At 35.4% G+C, this 20,550-nt stretch overlaps 1 protein-coding gene across 1 annotated transcript in view; it reads right to left on the bottom strand.

Moving 5' to 3' along the window:
• Positions 1-5,904: 5,904 nt before the first annotated feature.
• UBA6 (ubiquitin like modifier activating enzyme 6) overlaps positions 5,905-20,550 on the bottom strand; it is a 68,468-nt gene continuing 53,822 nt past the window's right edge. Inside the window, exons 27-33 of the mRNA XM_087827156.1 lie at positions 19,602-19,673; positions 16,755-16,872; positions 14,775-14,968; positions 13,607-13,734; positions 12,610-12,697; positions 12,237-12,331; positions 5,905-9,287 (exon numbers count right to left, since the gene is read on the bottom strand). Coding sequence (XP_087683282.1) covers positions 9,152-9,287; positions 12,237-12,331; positions 12,610-12,697; positions 13,607-13,734; positions 14,775-14,968; positions 16,755-16,872; positions 19,602-19,673 — 831 coding nt within the window. The 3' untranslated portion in view covers positions 5,905-9,151. The remainder of the gene's footprint in view (positions 9,288-12,236; positions 12,332-12,609; positions 12,698-13,606; positions 13,735-14,774; positions 14,969-16,754; positions 16,873-19,601; positions 19,674-20,550) is intronic.

The following is a 20,550-nucleotide window of genomic DNA, read 5'->3' as shown; positions in this document are numbered from 1 at the left end:
CCATGGAATGTGGCTGGAAGAGTAACTTGTAGATATACACATTCCCGTATACTGATATAAGTTGAAAACATATGGTCCTTTCTCTAAAGGGAATTTTTATTTTCCTAGGCTTCAATTAAATATATTTCCCTCTATACAATTTCCACAGCAGTTTCTCTAGTTTCCCCAAAAAAGTTCTTTTTGGAGTCTGATTTGACCAATTTATCAAATGTCATTCTAATTAGAAAACAGACATGAAATGTACTAGGAGGAGCCTTTTTCCAACTGAAATACTCTACACCATAATTTTTGTTACTGGAAATAAATGACATTTACCCATTTCCATGTTTTTCCCTAATGTGTTTTTGCTACCTCCAAATCAACCCATACCTTCTTTAGTAAAAACATTAGTCTACAAGGATGGTATATGTAATCCCCATTTCACAAGTACGACACAGTATGAAACTGATTATAATGGCTTCAAAGTACTGATTGCTTAGCGCTACACTAGGTCTACTAAATCAAAACCTCCAGGGTATTTTTTGGTAATTTATCTTCTTCAAGGAAGCTTCTAAATAGTTTTGATGGTCATTCAATTTGGGAATCACCTGTACAATCAACTAAGAATCAAAAGATATGTCTTATATTCTACTCCTGGTTCTAATCATTTGGATGTTTAGCTACTTTGGTTTCCTTATCTGCAAAAATTAAGAAATTAGAATGGATTTCAAGATCTGCTTAGTTCCAATGTGTTATAAAGACGTGTCCTTGTAAGAAGAGATTAGGACACAGGAAAAACTATGAGACTAAGGGAGAAGACGACCATCTACAAGCCAAGGAGAGGCCTCAGAAGAAACTAAACCTGCTGAAACCTTGATCTTGGCCTTTTAGCCTCTAAAACCGTGAGAAAATAAATTTCTGTTGTTTAAGCCACTCTGTACTATTTGTTATGGCAGCCCCAGCAAACTAATTCAATTTGGGATGTCTAAAAATAAGCAGAATCTTAAAGTTTGCTATCAGTTAGCGACCTACTTCTTTAAAATCAACTGTGATTTCAAGTGTGTCAACAGATTCACAAGATTACAAAAGATCTATCTAATTTACATCTTTTTCCAAGGATCTTAAAATTAAGTTAGTCCAAATAAAGGAGAAAACAAGATTCTAAAGAATTCCAATTTGCTACCATTTTAAAATGTTGAGTGAAATCTTACATTCGATAAGAAAATACAGTGCTTCATATATAACAAAAACAAAAAGGACTCTTAAGAAAAGAAAAAAAAAGGACTCCTGAGGATAGTGAGGCAAAGTGGCTGGACTGCAATGAAATGAAAAGAAATGTACAAGGGAGACAGAAAGAACCACAAAAACTGCAGAAAATAAAATTGCCAAAGACCATAGAATGGCGCTAGAGCTTAAATGATAGATATTAGAAAATATTTGCCATGACATAAAAGGTGATCTAGCAGTTTTAAAGAGAACCAAACAGAAATTCTAGGACAACCACAATTAAAAAAAAAATCAATGCATGCAATAGTAAGTACATAGGAAACAGATGAAGGTAAGTAAACTAGAATATGGGTTAGAAGAAATTATACAGAAAAAGCATGACAAGACAAAAACAATAGGAAAATATAAAGGAGAGGGTGATAAATATGAAAAGCAGAGTAGGTCAGCCATTGCTGAGTGACAAGCCCACAGAAAAAAAGAGAATGGTAAAAGAGGTAACATGTGAAGGAGAAATAGCTGGGATTTTCTAAGAACTAACAAAAGACACAAATCTAGATCCAAAGAGCTGGAAAAAACCCCCAAAACAGGATTAATAAAAGAAGTCTATACCCAGGCATATAATAAAACTGCATAAAAGGATTACCTTAAAGAGATTTCTTTAAAGATCCAGTATTTAGCCTGATAGCTGACTAAAATATCTCCAAAATGCTGAAAGATAATAAACATCAAATTAGAATTTTACATTCAACAGAAATACCTTTGCAGAACGAGGAAAAAAGTTTTTTCATACAAAAAAAATCAGGAGCATGCGTGCCACAGTGAACTCTCACAAAATAAAATTCTGAAAAAAATATTTCCGGTAGAAATTTATCCCAGATGGTAAGCCTGAGTTACAAAAAAAAGTAAAGAGCAAAGAAAGTGATATATGTGTCGGTAAACATAAATACTGATTCTATAAGAAAAATAATAAAGTCATGGAATTAAAAGACATGAAAACAGAATTAAAATACATAACACAGCCCAGCTGGGCGTGGCTCAGCGGTTGAGCATTGACCTAGGATCCATGAGATCGGGGTTCGATTCCCAATCAGGGCATGTGCCCGGGTTGCGGGCGAGGCAGCCGATCAATGACTCTCTCATCATTGATGTTTCTCTCCCCCCCCCCCACTTTTCCTCTCCCTGAAATCAATAAAGATATGTTTAAAAAAAAAAAGAAAAATACATAACAGAAATAGAATACATGACTATAGTATGCAAGTAGAAATTACAGAATTGTCCTAGTTATGTCTGTGTCTGCATAATCAGTAATCCCAAAGCTTAGCTGCATAAACAAACAATCCATGTTCATGGATTTTGTGGGTCATGAATTTGGCAGGGCATAGCAGGGATGGCTACCTCTGCTCCAGCGAGTCTGGGACCTGCAATCTGAAAGTTAGCTTATGCACATGTCTGACACCTGATGATGGCAGTAGGCTGGGGCTGTTCTCTTCATGTGGACTGGAGTTTAGGCTCCCTCACAGTATGATGTCTGGATTCCAAGGTTTAGCTTTCCAAGAGGGAGATAGCAAGCAAGAGAGTGACAGCCAAGAGAAAGCCTTTTATGACCTAACCTAGGAAGTCATAGAGTTATATATGCTTCATTCTGTTATATTAGTTGAGGCAGTCATAGCATTTTGTTCGGGTTCAAAGGAAGTGGAAACAGATTCTATCTCTTGATGGGTGGTGTTGTGTATGGAAAGCTTCTAGAAGAGCATGTGAGATTGGAAATACTGCTGTAGCCATTTATGGAAATTATAATTTGCAAAAAAGGGTAAAGATAATGATTAACTTTAGTCTGACTTAATCTGAATATGCATGTTGTAAAATAGGGTAATTATCAAAAGACAAAAGCCACTAGTAAAGACAAAAGTACACTAGCAAAGAAAAAAAAATGTACAGCTTAGGAGAAGAGAAATCATATCATTTATATTAAAAAAGAATTTAGCCTAAGGTTTTGGGAAAACTGAAAATGTCAGCAAGGCACATAACTATCACAGGGCAGAGGGTGAGATTATTAGAACCTGGAACCCTAGATGAGATACCCTGCAGAGTGCCAGAGAAAAGTTAGTGAATAGAAACCCACCACAACTTCTGGAAGAAAAGCCATGCTGACAATATCAGGAAGCAAACAGCAAGGGTAAAAGTCTCTTCTCCCTTTGTCCAGCATCCCAGCCTCCTTTTAGTGTTCCCTGTTTATAGAACCTAAAGAGAGCCAAACGGCAAAGGAGAAATGTAGTTTGCAAAACTTCAGAATACAAAAGGGTGTCTAGATTGACAGAATAATTGGCATAAATGGAATAAAGAAACTAAGAAAATACAAATTTTAAAGATAAGAAATTAGAGAAAAACAATCACAGAACAGGCTAGAACAACAAAATCCCCCATACAATGACAGAAATAAATCTAAATATATCAGTAATTACATTAAATGCAAATGGCCTAAGTGTTCAGTTAAAAGATAAAAATTATCAAATTGGATATAAAAAGCCCCCATATTCAAACTCTAGGCTGGAATGAAGAAACACGCTCCTAAAAAAAAACCGAGTCAAAGAGGAACTCCTAACGAAAAATAGAAAAATATTTTAACTAAATATTAACAATAATAAACATATATACACATACATACACACAGGGTGGGGAAGAAACAGATTTACAGTTGTTCATATAATAAATAATACAAGTTAATAAATATTAATACAAGAACTCTGTTTCACATACAACTGTAAACCTACTTTTGCCCAACCCTATATATGTATCAAAACCTGTGGAATATTGGCTACAATAGCAATTAGAGTATAATATAGTAATAGAGATATTTACAACTCTATTTTATTTCCTTATTTTTAATCCTCACCTGAGGATATTTTTTCCGTTGCTTTTTAGAGAGAGTAGAAGGTAAAAAGAGAAACACCGATGTGAGACAGACACATCAATTGGTTGCTTCCCAGATGTGCCCCAACCGGGGCCGGGGATCAAGCCTGCAACCGAGGTACGTGCCCTTGTGCCTGGAATCGAACCCGGGACCCTTTAGTCTGCAGGCTGACATTCTAACCACTGAGGAAACTGTCTAGGGTGAGATATTTTTAACTTTTAAATGCATATGTTTGAAGACAAGCTGAAAATGAATGAGGTAAGCATCCATCTCAAGAAGTTAGAAACAAGAACAGAAAAAAACCCCAAAGAAAATAGAAAAAAAGGAAGTAATATTGATAGGAGCAAAAATTAATGGAGAAGAAACATAACAGAGAAGATTAACAAAAACAAAATTTGGATCTTAAAAAAGACTAAACACTGTTGGTCTTTGTATACAGGATATCCGAAAGAATTTACAAATAATTTATAAAAATCACAGCAGATCAAACCAGATACAGAAGCAATGCAAAGAAATCAATTATATTTTACACTAATCAACAGTTAAGAAATGAAGTGGGGGCTAGGTAATTTGGTTTAACACTCTCATTTGAAAATATTTAGATAGTTGGACAAAATATATTAAAAAGTGTTGGGAGGACATCAGAGAGTCGTTAGTGAATAATTATCAGGCTAATATCTGGGAAAAATAGAAATTCATTATGGTGAACCCTTCATTTGGGACCACTTGTTCCCTGGGAGCTTTTGAAGAACTGAAAGAGTCCACTGAGAAACTGAGTATAGCTAAGGGACTAGGGAGTCAGAGGTTGATTGACTATAGTGCCAGGCAAGGGCGGGGCTAGTAACCCTAGCTCACTCTGCAACCCTTAGGGTTGCAGGAGTAAGGGTTAACAGGAAGAAAGAGTACTAGGACAGTCTACAGTTCAGCTCTGAGTGACATGGATGACTCAGTCTCTAAAACTGGGTAAAAATGATCCTGAACTACTAGTGCCCAAGTGTCTGGAAGAGCACACAAAAATATTCTTTAGAGGATGAAAATTACTATGTTGGGCATCAAATTGTTCGTACAATTTTTCAAATATAATATTGGCAATCACTGAAAAATAGTAAGACACACAAAAATATATAATAAAAAAAGAGGATTAGCAGAAACAAAAGAAAAATAAAAACAGACCCAGAGAATTTCAGATTTGGGAATTATTAAATACAGACTATAAAATAATGCTTTTCATGTTCAGGCAGACAAAGGATTAAATTACAGCAAGACAATTGGAAACTGCAAGAGGGACAGATTTCCACATGTGCAAACAGAAATGTGAGAACTGAAAATACAAAGGCTAAGAATAACCAAGACACTCTCACAGAGCAACAAGCTGGGAGCACAGCTCTGCGAGATATCAAAAACAATGTATCAGCCACGGTGACAGTACCAGGAGCACGAGCACAGAAAAGGGACAAAAAGTTCAGAAACAGAGGTATAAATATAATTATATACAGAGTGGGGCCAAAGTAGGTTTACAGTTGTTCCTATGGGCAAATAATACAATATTAACAAACAGTAATACAAGAATAAACTGTTTCGCATATGTACAACTGAGAAACAGGATGTCTGTACTGCTCAGGAAAAACTGTTATTCTCTAATAAGATTTAAGATAAGAATACCCTATGACCAAGCAATTCCATTCCTAGGTCATACCTTACTTGCACGAGGAGATACATATAATAATGTTCAATGGGGAACTGTGATTGTCCCAAACTAAAAGCAACAGAACTGTCTGCAGTCAATAGAATGAATAAATGGTGGTATGTTAATGAAAAGTAAATTATATGACAATGATGATGAATGAAGTATAGCTATAGGCAACAACATAAATTCCTTGTTCAATGAAAGCAGCAGCCAAAAAAGAATACAGTTTGATCCCATTTACATAAAGTTCAAAACCATGAAAAAGTAAATGGCACTGTTTAAGTACATACATAGGTGGTAACACTAAAATTAAAACAAAGACAGAGTTATCACAGAAGGTGGGGTAGTATTGCCAGAAGGTATGTTGCCGGAAGCTGGTTTTGATTGGGAAGGGACTACAAGGGGAGTTTCTGGGCTGCTGTCAATGTTCTGTTGATTTGAGAGTTGGTTAGACAAGTCATTACCTTAAAATGATTCCTAAAACTGCATATAAATATTTTACGTACTCTTTTCAATATATTGTTAAAATATTTGTTTCTCAATTAAAAAAAAACAAAGCTAGGATGTGGCAAGGGAAAAGTAAACACAAATTACCTACTCATTACTTACTAGGATCTCCAAGATCTCAATTTCCTGTTGAATTTGTTAAAAGCAAAATAGCCAAACTCATACCCAGTGATTTTATACTAAATAATTACATATTTATGATTACAATGAATTTTTGGATAATATTCACTGTTGAATTATTAGATCAAGAGGTTTTTCCTCAAAATCTCAAGAGAACAATTTTCTGTCTTCATTTTACTAATTATAAAATAGTGGACTTAAACAAAGAAACATATCTATATTTCTGAGTTCTACCTTTGGGACGATTTAGAAGAACTTACAGATGAGTTAACATAACCGCTTTGAACTCCAAAATGGAAATTAGAAATCTGCAACTAACAGTCTAGGATTTAGCAGATCTTCTAGGTCTCACATGGTCACCACCATTTATCCCCAATTGTTTTAACAGTATTTCCAGGAGCCAAAAGCACTTTGAAGTAATGTCCCTCCACATCCAGTGACCTTGTATCTCCATGACTACAAAACTTGAAAACTAGGAAACACCAAAATTACCCACAAAATAAATAGTAAAACTGGAATCTCTGGAGTCAACTATGGAACAGGATTTACAAAGATACACATTTCTTAATTTATTTTTAATAAGTAAAAAATTACTCAGTGGTACTGTACAAAAGCAAATTGTTAATTTTTGCACCTGGTATTGCAATCACCAACAGTAATCTCATAGTACAGAAATAAACAAGACAGAGAATGAAAAAAATTGTCATCATTAACTTCGTCTTGGCTTTCTAGCTTAGAACTAAACAGAAGAAATTAATGGCAAAAACCATTACTTACAGAAAAAAAAGCAACAAAAGGGTTTCACGTTTAATCACAAAATGAACTTAACCTCCGTTGATTTTGTTTTGTATCTGCTAAAGCACTGGTCTCTGTAAGTAAGAATTGATAGTATGGTTCTAAATTTACTTTTGAAGAGATCTGGAGGTTTACATCAAATGATAAGCAAGCTCTTTACTTACTGAATGGCTACCAGGAAAATATCAGTTACTGCCAAGGAGCACAAAACAAGATGAAAGTGAAAAAAGGCATTTTACAGAAAAGCCCTTTTATTATTCCTGGCCTATAAAGTTCCAAGCCACATAACTCTGCTGCTTCTGGGTTCAATTTTAAGTAACATTAATTTTAAGCATTACACTTGTAATATGCACAATGAGAGAGGGTAGGATATGGGGAACCAAAAAATAATTGCTTATTTCAAAGGGAGCCACTTCCTTTAAATTTATCCTGTCCACTTCTCTCCACCTCCCAATGCACAGATTATCTGTTAACCATACAAATTCACCCTCCACTTCTAAAGAAATTTATTTTCTCAAGAGGATAATTTTACAAAATAAAATAATAAAGCTGGCTGAGAGTCGTTTAAAGTATTTGTAAATAAAATAAAAGTTAAGTAGAGGGTATAAAAATATACCAAATTGGAATAATACTGATGTGAATTTGATTTTTAGTTTATCAGATACCTATTAATGGTCTGAATAGGAAAGCAGAAGAAAAGCAGCTAGAGGAAAATGGCTTCTGGTGCTTACATTTGCTTTAGAATACACGACAGTCTTAGAAAAAGGAAACACTTGCTGTTTTCACTGAGTTTACAGTGCTGAGTACACTTTATGTTATTTTAATGAAAGCACTCACATGAACATCTGTAACAGTTCATATCAGAAAACAGAAAGTATCAATAAAGACCTAAAAAAATAAAGTTTTATTTTCATCAACTCCCTTTCCGGGACTGCAGAATAAAATAATATGTTCCTCTTTAAAATAAAATATTAAATTTTTTTTTCTGTCCATCAGGTTGCTGGAAGAAAAAAATCCAAGACTCAAGTAGTGATAATTTTTTAATTTCTAGTTTTCACCTACTTCTAAAAAACACTCCCTTCCCAAAGACCTTTTACTCTTACATACTACGACAACCAGGTCTAGAGTTCCAAATAAATAAAATGGCCACATCAGAAGGCATATTGAAGTCAAGTGATTAGCCACATTTATCTGTCCCCATTCACGGATTCTCTAAGAGGGTTGTCAAGACTCCATATAATACTGTTAACGTTTAGTCCAAGTTAACATGTCATCCGACCTACTGCTCATGGCTTACAACACTGATGCTATCAACAAAGATCCTGATTCTTGGGAGACAGCAATATAACAAACTCTGGTTAAACTAGTAGAGGTAACAGGACAATAAACAGCAACTGTACAAGTTAAAATGTCTACTCTTCATCCACCATTGCCATCCCTTCGTTTCCCACTGGTCTTAAATTCAACGCCTAATAATGAACGGTGCGGGATGCCTGACATTATTTGTATAGAAAAATGGGCCTCAAATACAAAACAAACAAGAAATTCATAAAATAGGATTAAACTTTTCGGATGGTTGCATTTGTTACTTTCATTTTCTTGAACTTTTATCTCTTGTCATGGATACATATTTTTTCCTTCTACTCACCCAGAGGTTATTACACAGATTTGTTGTAAGCATTATAAAATGGCATTCCAATTCAGTTGCTTGTGATCATATCCACATATGAAGCACTAGACAAGTGTATACTATGCTCCAAAATGTTTTGCAGTTCTTCAGTGTAGTTTCCTGATGATATTTCCCTTAAATTAAGGCTTCCTCAAAGAGAAATCCATAGTAATATGAGCTCATTTTTCAGCTTCTGAATTAAGTGCACTCTTTCCAAAATCAAAGAAGTCCTGGAGCCTACTTAAGACAACTTCTGTTAATCAGTGTCATGACTAAAGTAGTATCTTACTGGAGGTCCAGGCAAATCTTCATCTCCATCAGTGTCTGGGGCAAACGACACAGTAAGATCCACATACTTCTTTTCAGTAGAAGGTTTCACAAGTTTATGCATTCTAAGAAAAATAACCAAAGACAAATAATTTGGTAAATTTCCAAAATGCATGATTTGCTGACTAACACTGCCCAGAGAATCTGGACTTGTATCTAAACTTTAATTTCATTTTTAACCCTAATAATCCACTTGGTTTCAGATACGTATATATTGTTTTTACTAAAAGGTCTTAAGACACTCATTTACCTAACAGTGAATCATTTTGGACCACTGCTGTCAGTGATAAAGAATACAAACCATTTATTCAAAGACAAAAACAAAAAGTGAAACAAATCCCCCAACACATACAAAAAAACATTAAAAACCCAAAATGCTTTTTGAAAGCACTGATTTCAAAAGACAAATTTTCCTATACCTCCTATAAAGTTTAGCGAAATCATAAATTCTTCTCAAGCATGTCTTTGTAAAGAGTAAAAAGCAAGCAAGATTTAATTCTTCAAACGCAAGCTAGAAACATTACGGTAAAACACATTAAGTTTTACCTTTCCCTTATATCCTATATTTATCCTATGTACCAAAAAACCATTTAGACAGATTGGTAGTTAAAAAATAGTCACAGGGATGTAAATTACAGCATAGGGAATATAGTCAATAATATTGTAATAACTACCTATGGGGCCAAGGGGTACTTAAAATATAGGGGGAGGGACACCACTTTGTAAAGTATTTGATTGTCTAACCACTGAGTGGTACACCTGAAACAGGATAATACTGAATGTAAACTGTAACTGAAAAAATAACTGATGAAAAAAAATTCTAAAAAAAAATAAAATCTACCCTAAGCTGAAGGTTTGACTTAGTAGTTTCCATGGTACTCTGTAAAAACCTTTATTAATTATTCAATTACATTTTAATTATTGTTTAACATGCCCCATTCCCTTAGACTGTGAACTCCTTGAGAGCAAGAGCTATCTGATAAAGATGCACGATGACAAAATATTAAAAGGAGTAACATTTATGGAATACTTTTTACTTGCCATTACATCACTAGTCCTTACTTTGAGAAATATCATTCATAAAACATATCATGCTGGAGGTTACAAATACTGGCCAATTCTATACAGCATTTTTGACTTATTCACAGCAAATTTTAAATTTCACTAGCTAATACACTTCAGGACTAGGCAAATCAACCTTATCTAGGTAGTAATCCAATAACAGAATTCTAAATACTAATCTTTATCCAAAAGATACTAAGGGATCTGAAAGAAAAAAACAATATAAGCCAAATTAATGGCTTAGCTAATATAACAGAAATTTTGTTTGTGAAGTATAGATAATTAAGACTGGATTATAATAATAAAAACCAGTGAACAACCTCATTAATTGATGATCATAGTTAAAGCTGACACATCTTTATAGGACCAATGCGGAGATTTATTTAATCATATGACAAATATTTATTAATGTTTATTTTGTGCCAGGCACTGGTCTAGGTGCCTGAACTATGTCAGTGTAAATAAAGATTCCTATCCTTTGTGAAACTAATGGTCTAGGTCCTAGGGGGAGACAGATAATTAATAATACACATTAAAAATAGCCCTAGTTGGTGCGGCTCAGTTGGTTGAGCCTCATCTTGTGCACCAAAAGGTTTCCAGTTCGATTCCCAGTCAGGGCACATGCGTAGGTTGTGGGTTCAGTCCCTTCTTGGGGTGTATACAGGAGGCAACCAATCAATGTTTCTCTCTCACATCAATGTTTCTCTGTCTCCCTTCCTTGCTCTCTAAAAATCAATAAAAACACATTAAAAAATATATATATATGGTACCTACAAGTCAGTGATAAATTCTAAGTAAAAGAGAAAAAGCAGAGCAAAGGAGACTGGGCATGCTAGGAGGGGGAGAGAGTAGGATGCAGTATTTAACAGGGCACAGGCAGGCCTCTTCAGAGAATACAAAACCAGAAGCGAGAGTCAGCCAGGGCCATCTCAGCTAGAGCAAAGGTCTCACGCTGGTGCACGACTGGAGCGCTCAAAGGAACGGGAGCCTCGCAGAGCTAGAATTCTGTACAGAGTGGAGTAGGAAGGAAACTCGGAGTGCCGGGGCAGGTCACTCCCGGCGGCACACCTCTTTGAACACCGGCTTTGTGCCCATTGGTTAATCCTCACCCGAGGGCATTTTTCACTGATTTTCTTACAGAGAGGGGAAAGGAGGGGAGGAAACACCGACGTGAGGGAAATGCATCACATGGGTTGCCTCTCGCACTCACGTGGATCAGGTATGTGCTCTTGGCTAGAATCAAAACCCACGACCCTCTGGCCTGCAGGCTGACACTCTGACCACTGGGCCATGCCGGCCAGGGCAAGACCTGCTTTTTTTGTTTCCTTTCTTTCTTTAGATCCCTACTGAAATGCCACTTTATAAGGTATTCCCTATGACAAGCAGAGGAAATACCTAGATTACTCAATACAATACAGCGATTTACCCCTTATTCTGCTTTCTTTCCTCACTGGCACTTAACACTATCTGACACACTTGTCTAGTTGTTATGCAAACTCTCCAAGTAGGACAGGGACTTGGCTTTGCTCACTGTTATATCCCTAATGCTTACAAAAGTACCTGGCCCGTAGGAGACGCTCCTAGTCTGTTCAATGACTGAACATAACAATTTGGTATTTTTGTTTTATACTTCAGTTTAACATTCCTGGTAATTATGTGTGTCCACATGAGAAGTGGATCTATTTTCACTTGGTGTATTGACCAAATCAGGTTTCTAAGCCTACTGGCTGAAAAGTTAACTCTGAACTACGATAAATTCACACGGGTATTATAATCTTACGAATCTCTCGAGAGGTAGCCTACTGAGCTTGATGGATTTATGTTCTTTTTGGCTGCCACTGGGAATAAGTCACATACTTTTATCTGAACTTTGATAACCTCTGTATTTAAATTTCAAGTGTGCATCCAGCTTATATGTTCTGTGAATCTTCTACATATAGTGTGATACTTACGTTAATTTCAATCTTTTTGCATGACCAGGCATTACAGGAACATAAAGCATTTTGACGCCCTGTACCACCATCGTTGGCTCAATGCCGTACTTCTCCTGAAAGTGAATATCCAAAAGAGAAACAATAATCAAAGTTCTGTCTAAATATAAAGTTAGGGGTGACAATGTTTTACAACCACTAAAAAGAGGTTAAACAAATTCGGGCTCAATATTTATAAAAACCTCCCATGAAATTATGTGTAAAAACGAAGGTTCCAAGCAACTAATGTATAAAAAGTAAACTCAAAGCAACTAAGTAAATTGTCTTATTTGAATAAGCAACTAATGTATAAAAATTAGCAGACTCAAAGCAATTAAGTGTCTAAGTGTCTCACTTTGACTGCATTTATGAAATCCAAGAGGGTGAAATCTTCTTTTCCATGTATAGTCCATCTGTCCCAAATTGTAAATGATATTCCATTTCTGTTGCAGAAAAATATTCAGACAAAAACATTTCAATTTTCTTCCCTTTAATAACAAAAAGCCCCAGAAGTCCATTATTTGTAATTTAGCTAGATATTAATATAGGAGGAAAAAGGAAAATACAACTTCTAAAATATTCCATAAACTTATTTCCCCAACACACCACACAGGTAACCACTTTTATCAGTTCCCTGTTGATCCTTCTACTGTCTCATTATAAATCAGTATGTCTTAGTGAGAAAGTTCTCTCCCTCTCTCTTTTTAAACACGTGGATGAGTTTCACTGTGTGGATGTTCCAGTGTCCTACTATTGAACACCTGGGTTGCTCCAATCTTTGGCTATGATAAACAACGACAAGAGTGGGTATCTTGTACATTTATCATTTTATATGAATGTAAATGTGTCTGCAAATTTGAAATATAGTGCTATATTCCCCATATTATGGGCTATACTATTTTATACTCTCGACAGTAAATATGGGAGGGCTTTTTCACACTCTTGCCAAGACAGGTGTTTTCAAATTTTTGGTTGTTGTTAATCTGAAAAGCGAAAAATGAAGGTCCAGGGCAATTGTTTTGCTTTGTCACATAGCTTTTGGAACTAGATTCTAAATCGCATGTTCCATTAGTCAGACACTGAAGTGTGTTTTAATTATCTGGGTTAGGTATATGAAACCATAAGACAGCACAACACTAAACAGTGTGACAGATTAAGTGTTTTGAGAGTTCTGTGGCTAGTTTAGTGAGAAATACTTCGTGAAGATAGGGTTTTCACCTGGCCTTGAAGAGATGGCCAGAATTTATACATGTAGAAAAGAAAGGAAATGTGAAGCTGATATTTTTCCTTTTTGAAAGGTAAAAATTTTATTTCATTTTCATTATGCAAGAGAAATAGACTTTCATGCATACCTGATTTCAGTTTTTCTTACTTCAGATGTTTCTGTAAACACTACAACTGGAATGGCTAAGTTAAGGAAACAATTTTTGTAAGCTTCAAAGGGATAGCCACCAGCTACTTTGATCATCTCCAATGTAATCTAGATTAAAAAAAAAGGTGAACTGATTATATAAAAAGCCTAAAAGTATTCATGACTTTAAGTGCCTCTATTTAATTTTCCTAAATTCTTCTCAAGCATTTCTCTGTAAAATCAACTATTGGACTGGAGTAATATAATTTTCTTATAAGTCTTTCCACTTTTAGCATATTTTATACTTTTTCTTTCTTTCTTTTTTAATATGGTTTTATTGATTTCAGAGAAGGGAGAGTGGAGAGAGAAACATCAATGATGAGAGAGAGTCATTGATCAGCTGCCTCCTGCACACCCCCTACTGGGGTTTAAGCCCACAACCCAGGCATGTGCCCTGACCAGGAATCCAGCTAGTGACCTCCTGTTCATAGGTTGACACTCAACCACAGAGCCATGACGGCCAGGTGATATTTTATACTTTTAAACTCTCTACCTGTTCTATATATAGTGACCAAAATTATTAAAACATTTATTAACTTGACCAGGTAATCTTCCTACTTTGAAAGCAGACAGCAGAACTCAAGAATACAATAGTCTAAAAACATATAATATAGGGGCAGATAATTACATAGCTTCTAACAATAACACTCTAGTACAATATAATAACTAGGGCCATCCTAAAGATTCTGAATCATTAAAGAAAGATTAAATTGTAAGAAACTTGAATCGCAAACAGTAATTACATATTTTTTAAGGCAAAGAACTAAAATTCAAGAGGAAAGACTAGGGTAGTCCATTTTATTCAAGAAAAAGAGCACCTGCTTTGTACAGAAGGCCCAAAGATGATTAAGAGGGTTAGTGCCTGTAAGAAAAATTAGACTATCTTGACAGAGCTTATTTTTTTTACATTAAAATGTTTATATACCTGTAAAATCTCAAAATGCAGGTTACTTATTTTAAAAAATACCTTGAAATTTAAAATTCTAAGATCAATATGTATCCCCCTCCTTCTCTAAGATCTCTGAGTGACTAGTTGGAGGTAGTAATGGGAAAAACGGGAAAGAGGCAATGAAAAGGAAACATTTTCATTGAAAAAATAATAAACTCACCAAGCCAGAAACTGCAGCAGTGGTTGTTGCTATAGCAGGTATAATTTTACCAGCTATGAGCTTTGTTTTGAAACGGTCGGCTGGTTCAATGCTATACATTGCAGCACGAAGATTTGATGCAGCTGTGATGAAATCTATGTGTCCATTATGATCATCATCTTTTTCAAATGAAAGCACTGCCATCTGAAGGTCACCTGATCATAACAACCAGAAAAATAAAGTTTCCTAGTAAGTGATAACGGTTTTACTAAGTGAAAAGCAGTGTGTGTTCACTACTCCTACAGAGTCCTTTTTGTTTGTTTTTGAATGACTGAAACATACAAGAAAAATGCAGGGAACTGGAGGTACTGAAGGACATGAAAATAATGGCTTTTACATTAGAGAAGCTTCTGTATTATAAAAACTTTCCTAAAAAAATAGAAAAATAAGAAAGCCATGTACCACATCTGCTAGCAAGTGGTTTACAATAAAAAGGCAACATTGGGTATTGTTCGCAAGTTGATTTGAAAAATACTACTCTGAGCCTGGCCGGGTGTGGCTCAGCGGTTGAGCGTCCACCTGGGATCCAGGCGACTGGGTTCGATTCCCGGTCAGGGCACATGCCCGGATTGCGGGCTTGATCAATGACTCTCTCATCATTGATGTTTCTATCTCTCTCTCTTCCTCTCTTTTTCTCTCCCTGAAATCAATAAAGATATATTTTTAAAAAAGAAAGAAAAATACTACTCTGAAACATTTGACCTCTGGTAACTAAGAATAGGTTAACTTGGTCAAATAAAAATATGTATCTTTTAAAGATTTTTTTTTTTTTTTAAATATATCTTTATTGATTTTGGAGAGAGGAAAGGAGAGGGAGAGAGAGATATAGAAACATCAATGATGAGAGAGTCATTGATTGGCTGCCTCCTGCACGCCCCTGACTGGGGATCGAGCCCGCAACCCGGGCATGTGCCCCGACCGGGAATCAAACCCCGATCGCCTGGATCCTAGGTTGATGCTCAACCACTGAGCCACGCCCGGCCGGGCAAAATATGTATCTTTTAAAAAGATTTCTACATCAGAGGTTCCCAAAATCATTTTGTAGGTAGGTGTAGTTTGATCTGTGATGAAATGAGAATGTAAGAAACAATAATATGCTTTTTCCAGGACTATAATTAATAAATTAAGATAACTACCTTTTATTTATAAAATAAATAGTTGGCTAATCCATGTTCTTTTCCCTGAATTTTACTGGTCTGTGCATAAAATCCAAAAGTTTGGGAACTGCTGATTTATGTAATAAAAATATGATGAGCAGGTCTAACAACATGAGCTAGTAACTCCGTTTTTAAGGAATTAAATGTTCTTTCCCTATACTTAAGACCAAGGATTTAGGCAGGTCAGTTTGTATTACCTGTGCGTAATTATGGAGACTAAGAAGCCAAGAAAAAAAATCTGTCTATGCATTTTATTCTGAAGTGACTTAACTGGATTTGTCTAAAAGTTAGTTTCCATAAGGACTGCAGTTTTTGCTAATTATGCTAGTTAGTCATAAGTTAAAAAGGAATCACAATAGAACCTCAAGGACTAAATTACTCAGAACAATAACAAAGCAGGCTTCCATTTGAGCATTTGAAAGTAGGACAATGGTGGAGAAAATTTTGAGTTCAGTCACAGTTTAAGATGAACAGTACCTTTCATTACATCATAAAATCAACTAACATCATCATTATTATTGCTATTACTTAATCCCATGAGCTTTTGGGTGTAGAACTTCGTAAAAATAAAAATCCCTCCAAGTTCAAAACATTTTAATAAAGATTTGCCCTGCCCAGGCGATCGGGGGTTCGATTCCCAGTCGGGGCACATGCCCGGGTTGCGGGTTTGATCAATGACTCTCTCATCATTGATGTTTCTTTCTCTCTCTCCCTCTCCTTTCCTCTCTCTGAAATCAATAAAGATATATTTAAAAAAAAAAAAAAAAAAAAGATTTCCCCTTACTTGTGGTAGCTTCATTAGATGAAATAGTCTTTTCAAGCTGGAAAACAGCATTCCTCTCATCTTCACTGCTGATAGGAACATGGTCTGGTTTCCGTGCTGTTTCATCTGTTTGAACAACCTTTAAATATATGTATATATGTTCACTAATGTATCACATCCTGTACCTAAGTTTGGTTACCATGCCTGTTTTATTAATTAAATCACAAGAAAAAAATATTCCCCCTATCTAATTTAATCAGATTATTAATTATTATGGTGCAATGTATTTTACACCTTCCACTAGTAGATAATATCATGGTGTTTATTTATGTTTTCTTTATTATCTGTCTCCTAACACTAACACCTAAACTCTACGAGAACCTATTTTCTTAGGGATCTTTATCTTGTTCACTGAGAGAACCTCAATACATATATCTAAATCAAACTTGTTCATAATGAGTGTAAAAAAACATTTACTGAATAGCTTATGAGATCTGAATTTATATGGTTCTCTTTTAAAATTCCACTCTAGCCAGGCTGGGTGTGGCTCAGTGGTTGAGCATCGACCTAAAATCCAGGAGATCGCGGTTCGATTCCTGGTCAGGGCACATGCCCAGGTCGCGGGCTCGATCCCCAGTCAGGGGTGTGAAGGAGGCAGCTGATCAGTGACAACTCTCTCATCATTGATATTTCTCTCTCTCTCTTCCTCTCTCTGAAATCAATAAAGATACATTAAAAAAAAAAATCCACACTAAAATATAGTTAATAATAATCGAGAGTTTGTGATTCTCACAAATCTACCTTAAAACAAACTGCATGGCTCTAACTAGTGCAGAGCTGTTTTCTGTCTTCAAAGAAACTGAGGAAATCCATAAAATATATAACATAGGCATCCTTTAAATATTTGTTGATTGCTGACAAGCAAATATTTCCCAATGCAGGGCAACACATACAAGTAACTCATCCTTAAGGAATTACTTATTGATACGAGGGCAGTGAAGTTAATATTCTCAAACTAAGAAAACTACTTATATAATCACTAATTAAAATACTGTTTCTTATACTAAAAACACATCTAACTCATATTTATAGATTACTTAAGAAATATTAAAACGTCAAGGAGAAGGAACATGTTTGCTAGAATGTCTAGTTAATATTTTTGGTTGTGGCATCTTTTAACTAGAAGTGCTAGATGCTGAAGGTTTGCTGTGAATTGCTTGGAGTTTTGGAAAAAACTTATATAATTCACATTAAAACTAGCTAAGTTACTAAGGATAATTTATTACCCCAAAAACACTGATTTAAAAAAAGGCAGGCCAGAAAACATATTGAAGTGCAAGAAAGACTAGTAAAGTTATTGATGCATGATTCCTTGGTTTCAAAGCACCTTTGCTCATTTGCAAAACATGGGCTAGGAATCTTCTTTTTATAGAAATGCTATTTATCCTTTCTGTACTTTTATTCTTAATAAGCTATAAGTCATGAACATTTCATTCCCCAAACTCATCTACTGTACAAAATCTGTCTACAAGTTTTCCTTTTCCTGAAAATAAGAATGCAGAGTGGAAGATTGCACACACCATGTCTTTTGGAACTGAGCAGAGAGACAGTCATTATTCCACATTTTCCAGTATAACTAAAGGGTAAGGGGAACAGAAGGCTGTTTTCTGGATGACTTTTAGAGTGCATATAAAAAGGTACAGAATGAACATGTGGGGGGGGAAAACTTAGTATTTTCAAACTTCCCATTTACCCTGCCTAAATTTCACGTTCCCCCATCTCTCTCTCTTTCCAACATATTTGCCTGGCAAAATCCCAACCCTTATTATATCCAGTTTTCTGTCTGTTCTACAGTAGCGCCAAAGCAGCTAACTGCCTTTTCTCCAGCCACATTCAGTGGAACACATTAAGTTGATCAACATTAAGTGGATCTGCAGTGCCGTCTCACAATTCTACATCTTTTAGTTAAGTGGCTTTCCCACTACCCTGGGCGATTATTTCACATCTTTTTGTGGTCAAACTTCCTTTTCTCTCCTCCTTCAACCCCTTGCTCAGCTATTAAGCTTGCTTATTTCAAATAAGAAAGTGACAATCTTTTATCTCCTCCCCCCCACTCCAATTCCAATCCCTTATACATCCGTCAGGGCTACTGCAAAATATACACAGAATCCAACCCCTTATCGCAACTCTCCCGTTACCTATTACTTCATTCAAACCATCATCATCTTTTGCCTATAAACCTCTCTTAATACCTTTTCTTGTTTCCCCTCTTTTGTCTCATCATTCTTATCACAACAGCCAGAGTCATCCTTTTAAATATGTCACATTGTGTCCTCTGCCCAGAACTCTCCACTGGTTTATTTCACAATAAAACACAAAGTACTTATCACAACTCCAACTACTTACTCTCCAATCTACTGTCTTCCACTCTTATCTTACATATTTCTCCTCCAGAAAAATTTTGGTCTTTTGAGGCCATCCTCTGCACCTGTTCCTGATGCCTGCATTGCTCTTTCACCAGGTAACAGTATGGCTCACTCCCTCACTTCCTTCAGGCTTCAGCTCAAATTTACCTTGTAAGAGAGCCTTACCCCTTTTATTCCATATGCAGTGTCACCAGGTCCATCATGCTTTGTTTCTTTTCCTGTTTTATTTTTAGTTCTTAGCACCAATGCCTGCTTTGCAATATTATATAATTATTGCCTCCCCCTTTTTTTAGACCACCTCTGGCCCACTAGAATATAACTTCCACAAGAGCAAGGATTTTGCTTTGTTCTTTCACTGAAGGATTCTCCAGGTTTAAAATGGGATTTGACACACATAGAAGTTCAGTAACTATTTGCTAAATAAAAGGATTTTTAAACATACCTTACTGGAAGGTTTGAATTCCTGAATCTTTACTTCGGAAAGAATATTCAAGAGGGCATCTGCTGATATGTCCTGTTGTTTTAAAAAGTAATTTTATCAACAAACTTATTCTTTTAATTCTGAATTTGAAGCTAAAAACATCCTATAAAAAATCCTTTTTCACACAAAAATACTCAATTTATCATTTGACTATTCAGACTACATCCATTTATGATATTTACCTTAATTTCTATAGAAGTATCAACCATAAAGTCTAGGGGGAAAGTGGTACATGTGAAAAACTACTTATTTGTCAAAAAACCTGAAATCAGTTCTTTCCACAAATTTTTATAAAGGTAGTTTTATGACTGGCTGTTATCAAACTGAGTGCTTTAAGATCCGGGACTATCTCTTCATTGTTTCAAAATGCTCCCTGCATAAAGTTATACTCAATGAATAAATAAGTAAGTAAATGGAATTCATACCTTTGGAAATAGGAAAATATTTAAATGGTTCAAGATGAACTTAGGTAAATTTAAGGTTATCAGATCAGTATTTACTACTAAGAAGCTGCTTAGGAAAAACTGAGAAAAACTTTTGAGGTCACCTATGGCACATCACAAAACTACAACTCTTTTTACAAAAAGAATACTAGACTGAATGCCACTATTTTTATGGGACATGTACGGTATATCTTATTATATATTAATTCTAAAAAGGATTAATCTACAACAGACATTTTTATCTGGATCCTAAATAGCTAGATCCATTTGGGTCTGGATCTAAAATAGCCAGTATTAATTATGAATCTGGTTCATATTTCCCCATTCAGCCTACATAAAAGTATAACAATTTATTTAGTTCTAATATGCATTTGTGGGGAAACATTCACTAATGCAAATCTGCCTCTCAAATAAAACCGTGTTAGATCCTTTAGTCAATAAAGATAATGCCTAAGAGAATAGATATG

Source organism: Miniopterus natalensis, chromosome 1 (genome assembly GCF_054644295.1).
Source record: "Miniopterus natalensis isolate mMinNat1 chromosome 1, mMinNat1.hap1, whole genome shotgun sequence".
NCBI classification, from domain to species: domain Eukaryota; kingdom Metazoa; phylum Chordata; class Mammalia; order Chiroptera; family Miniopteridae; genus Miniopterus; species Miniopterus natalensis.
The sequence above is the reverse complement of the archived record's forward strand: the minus strand, read 5'-3'. Positions and strand labels throughout refer to the sequence as shown.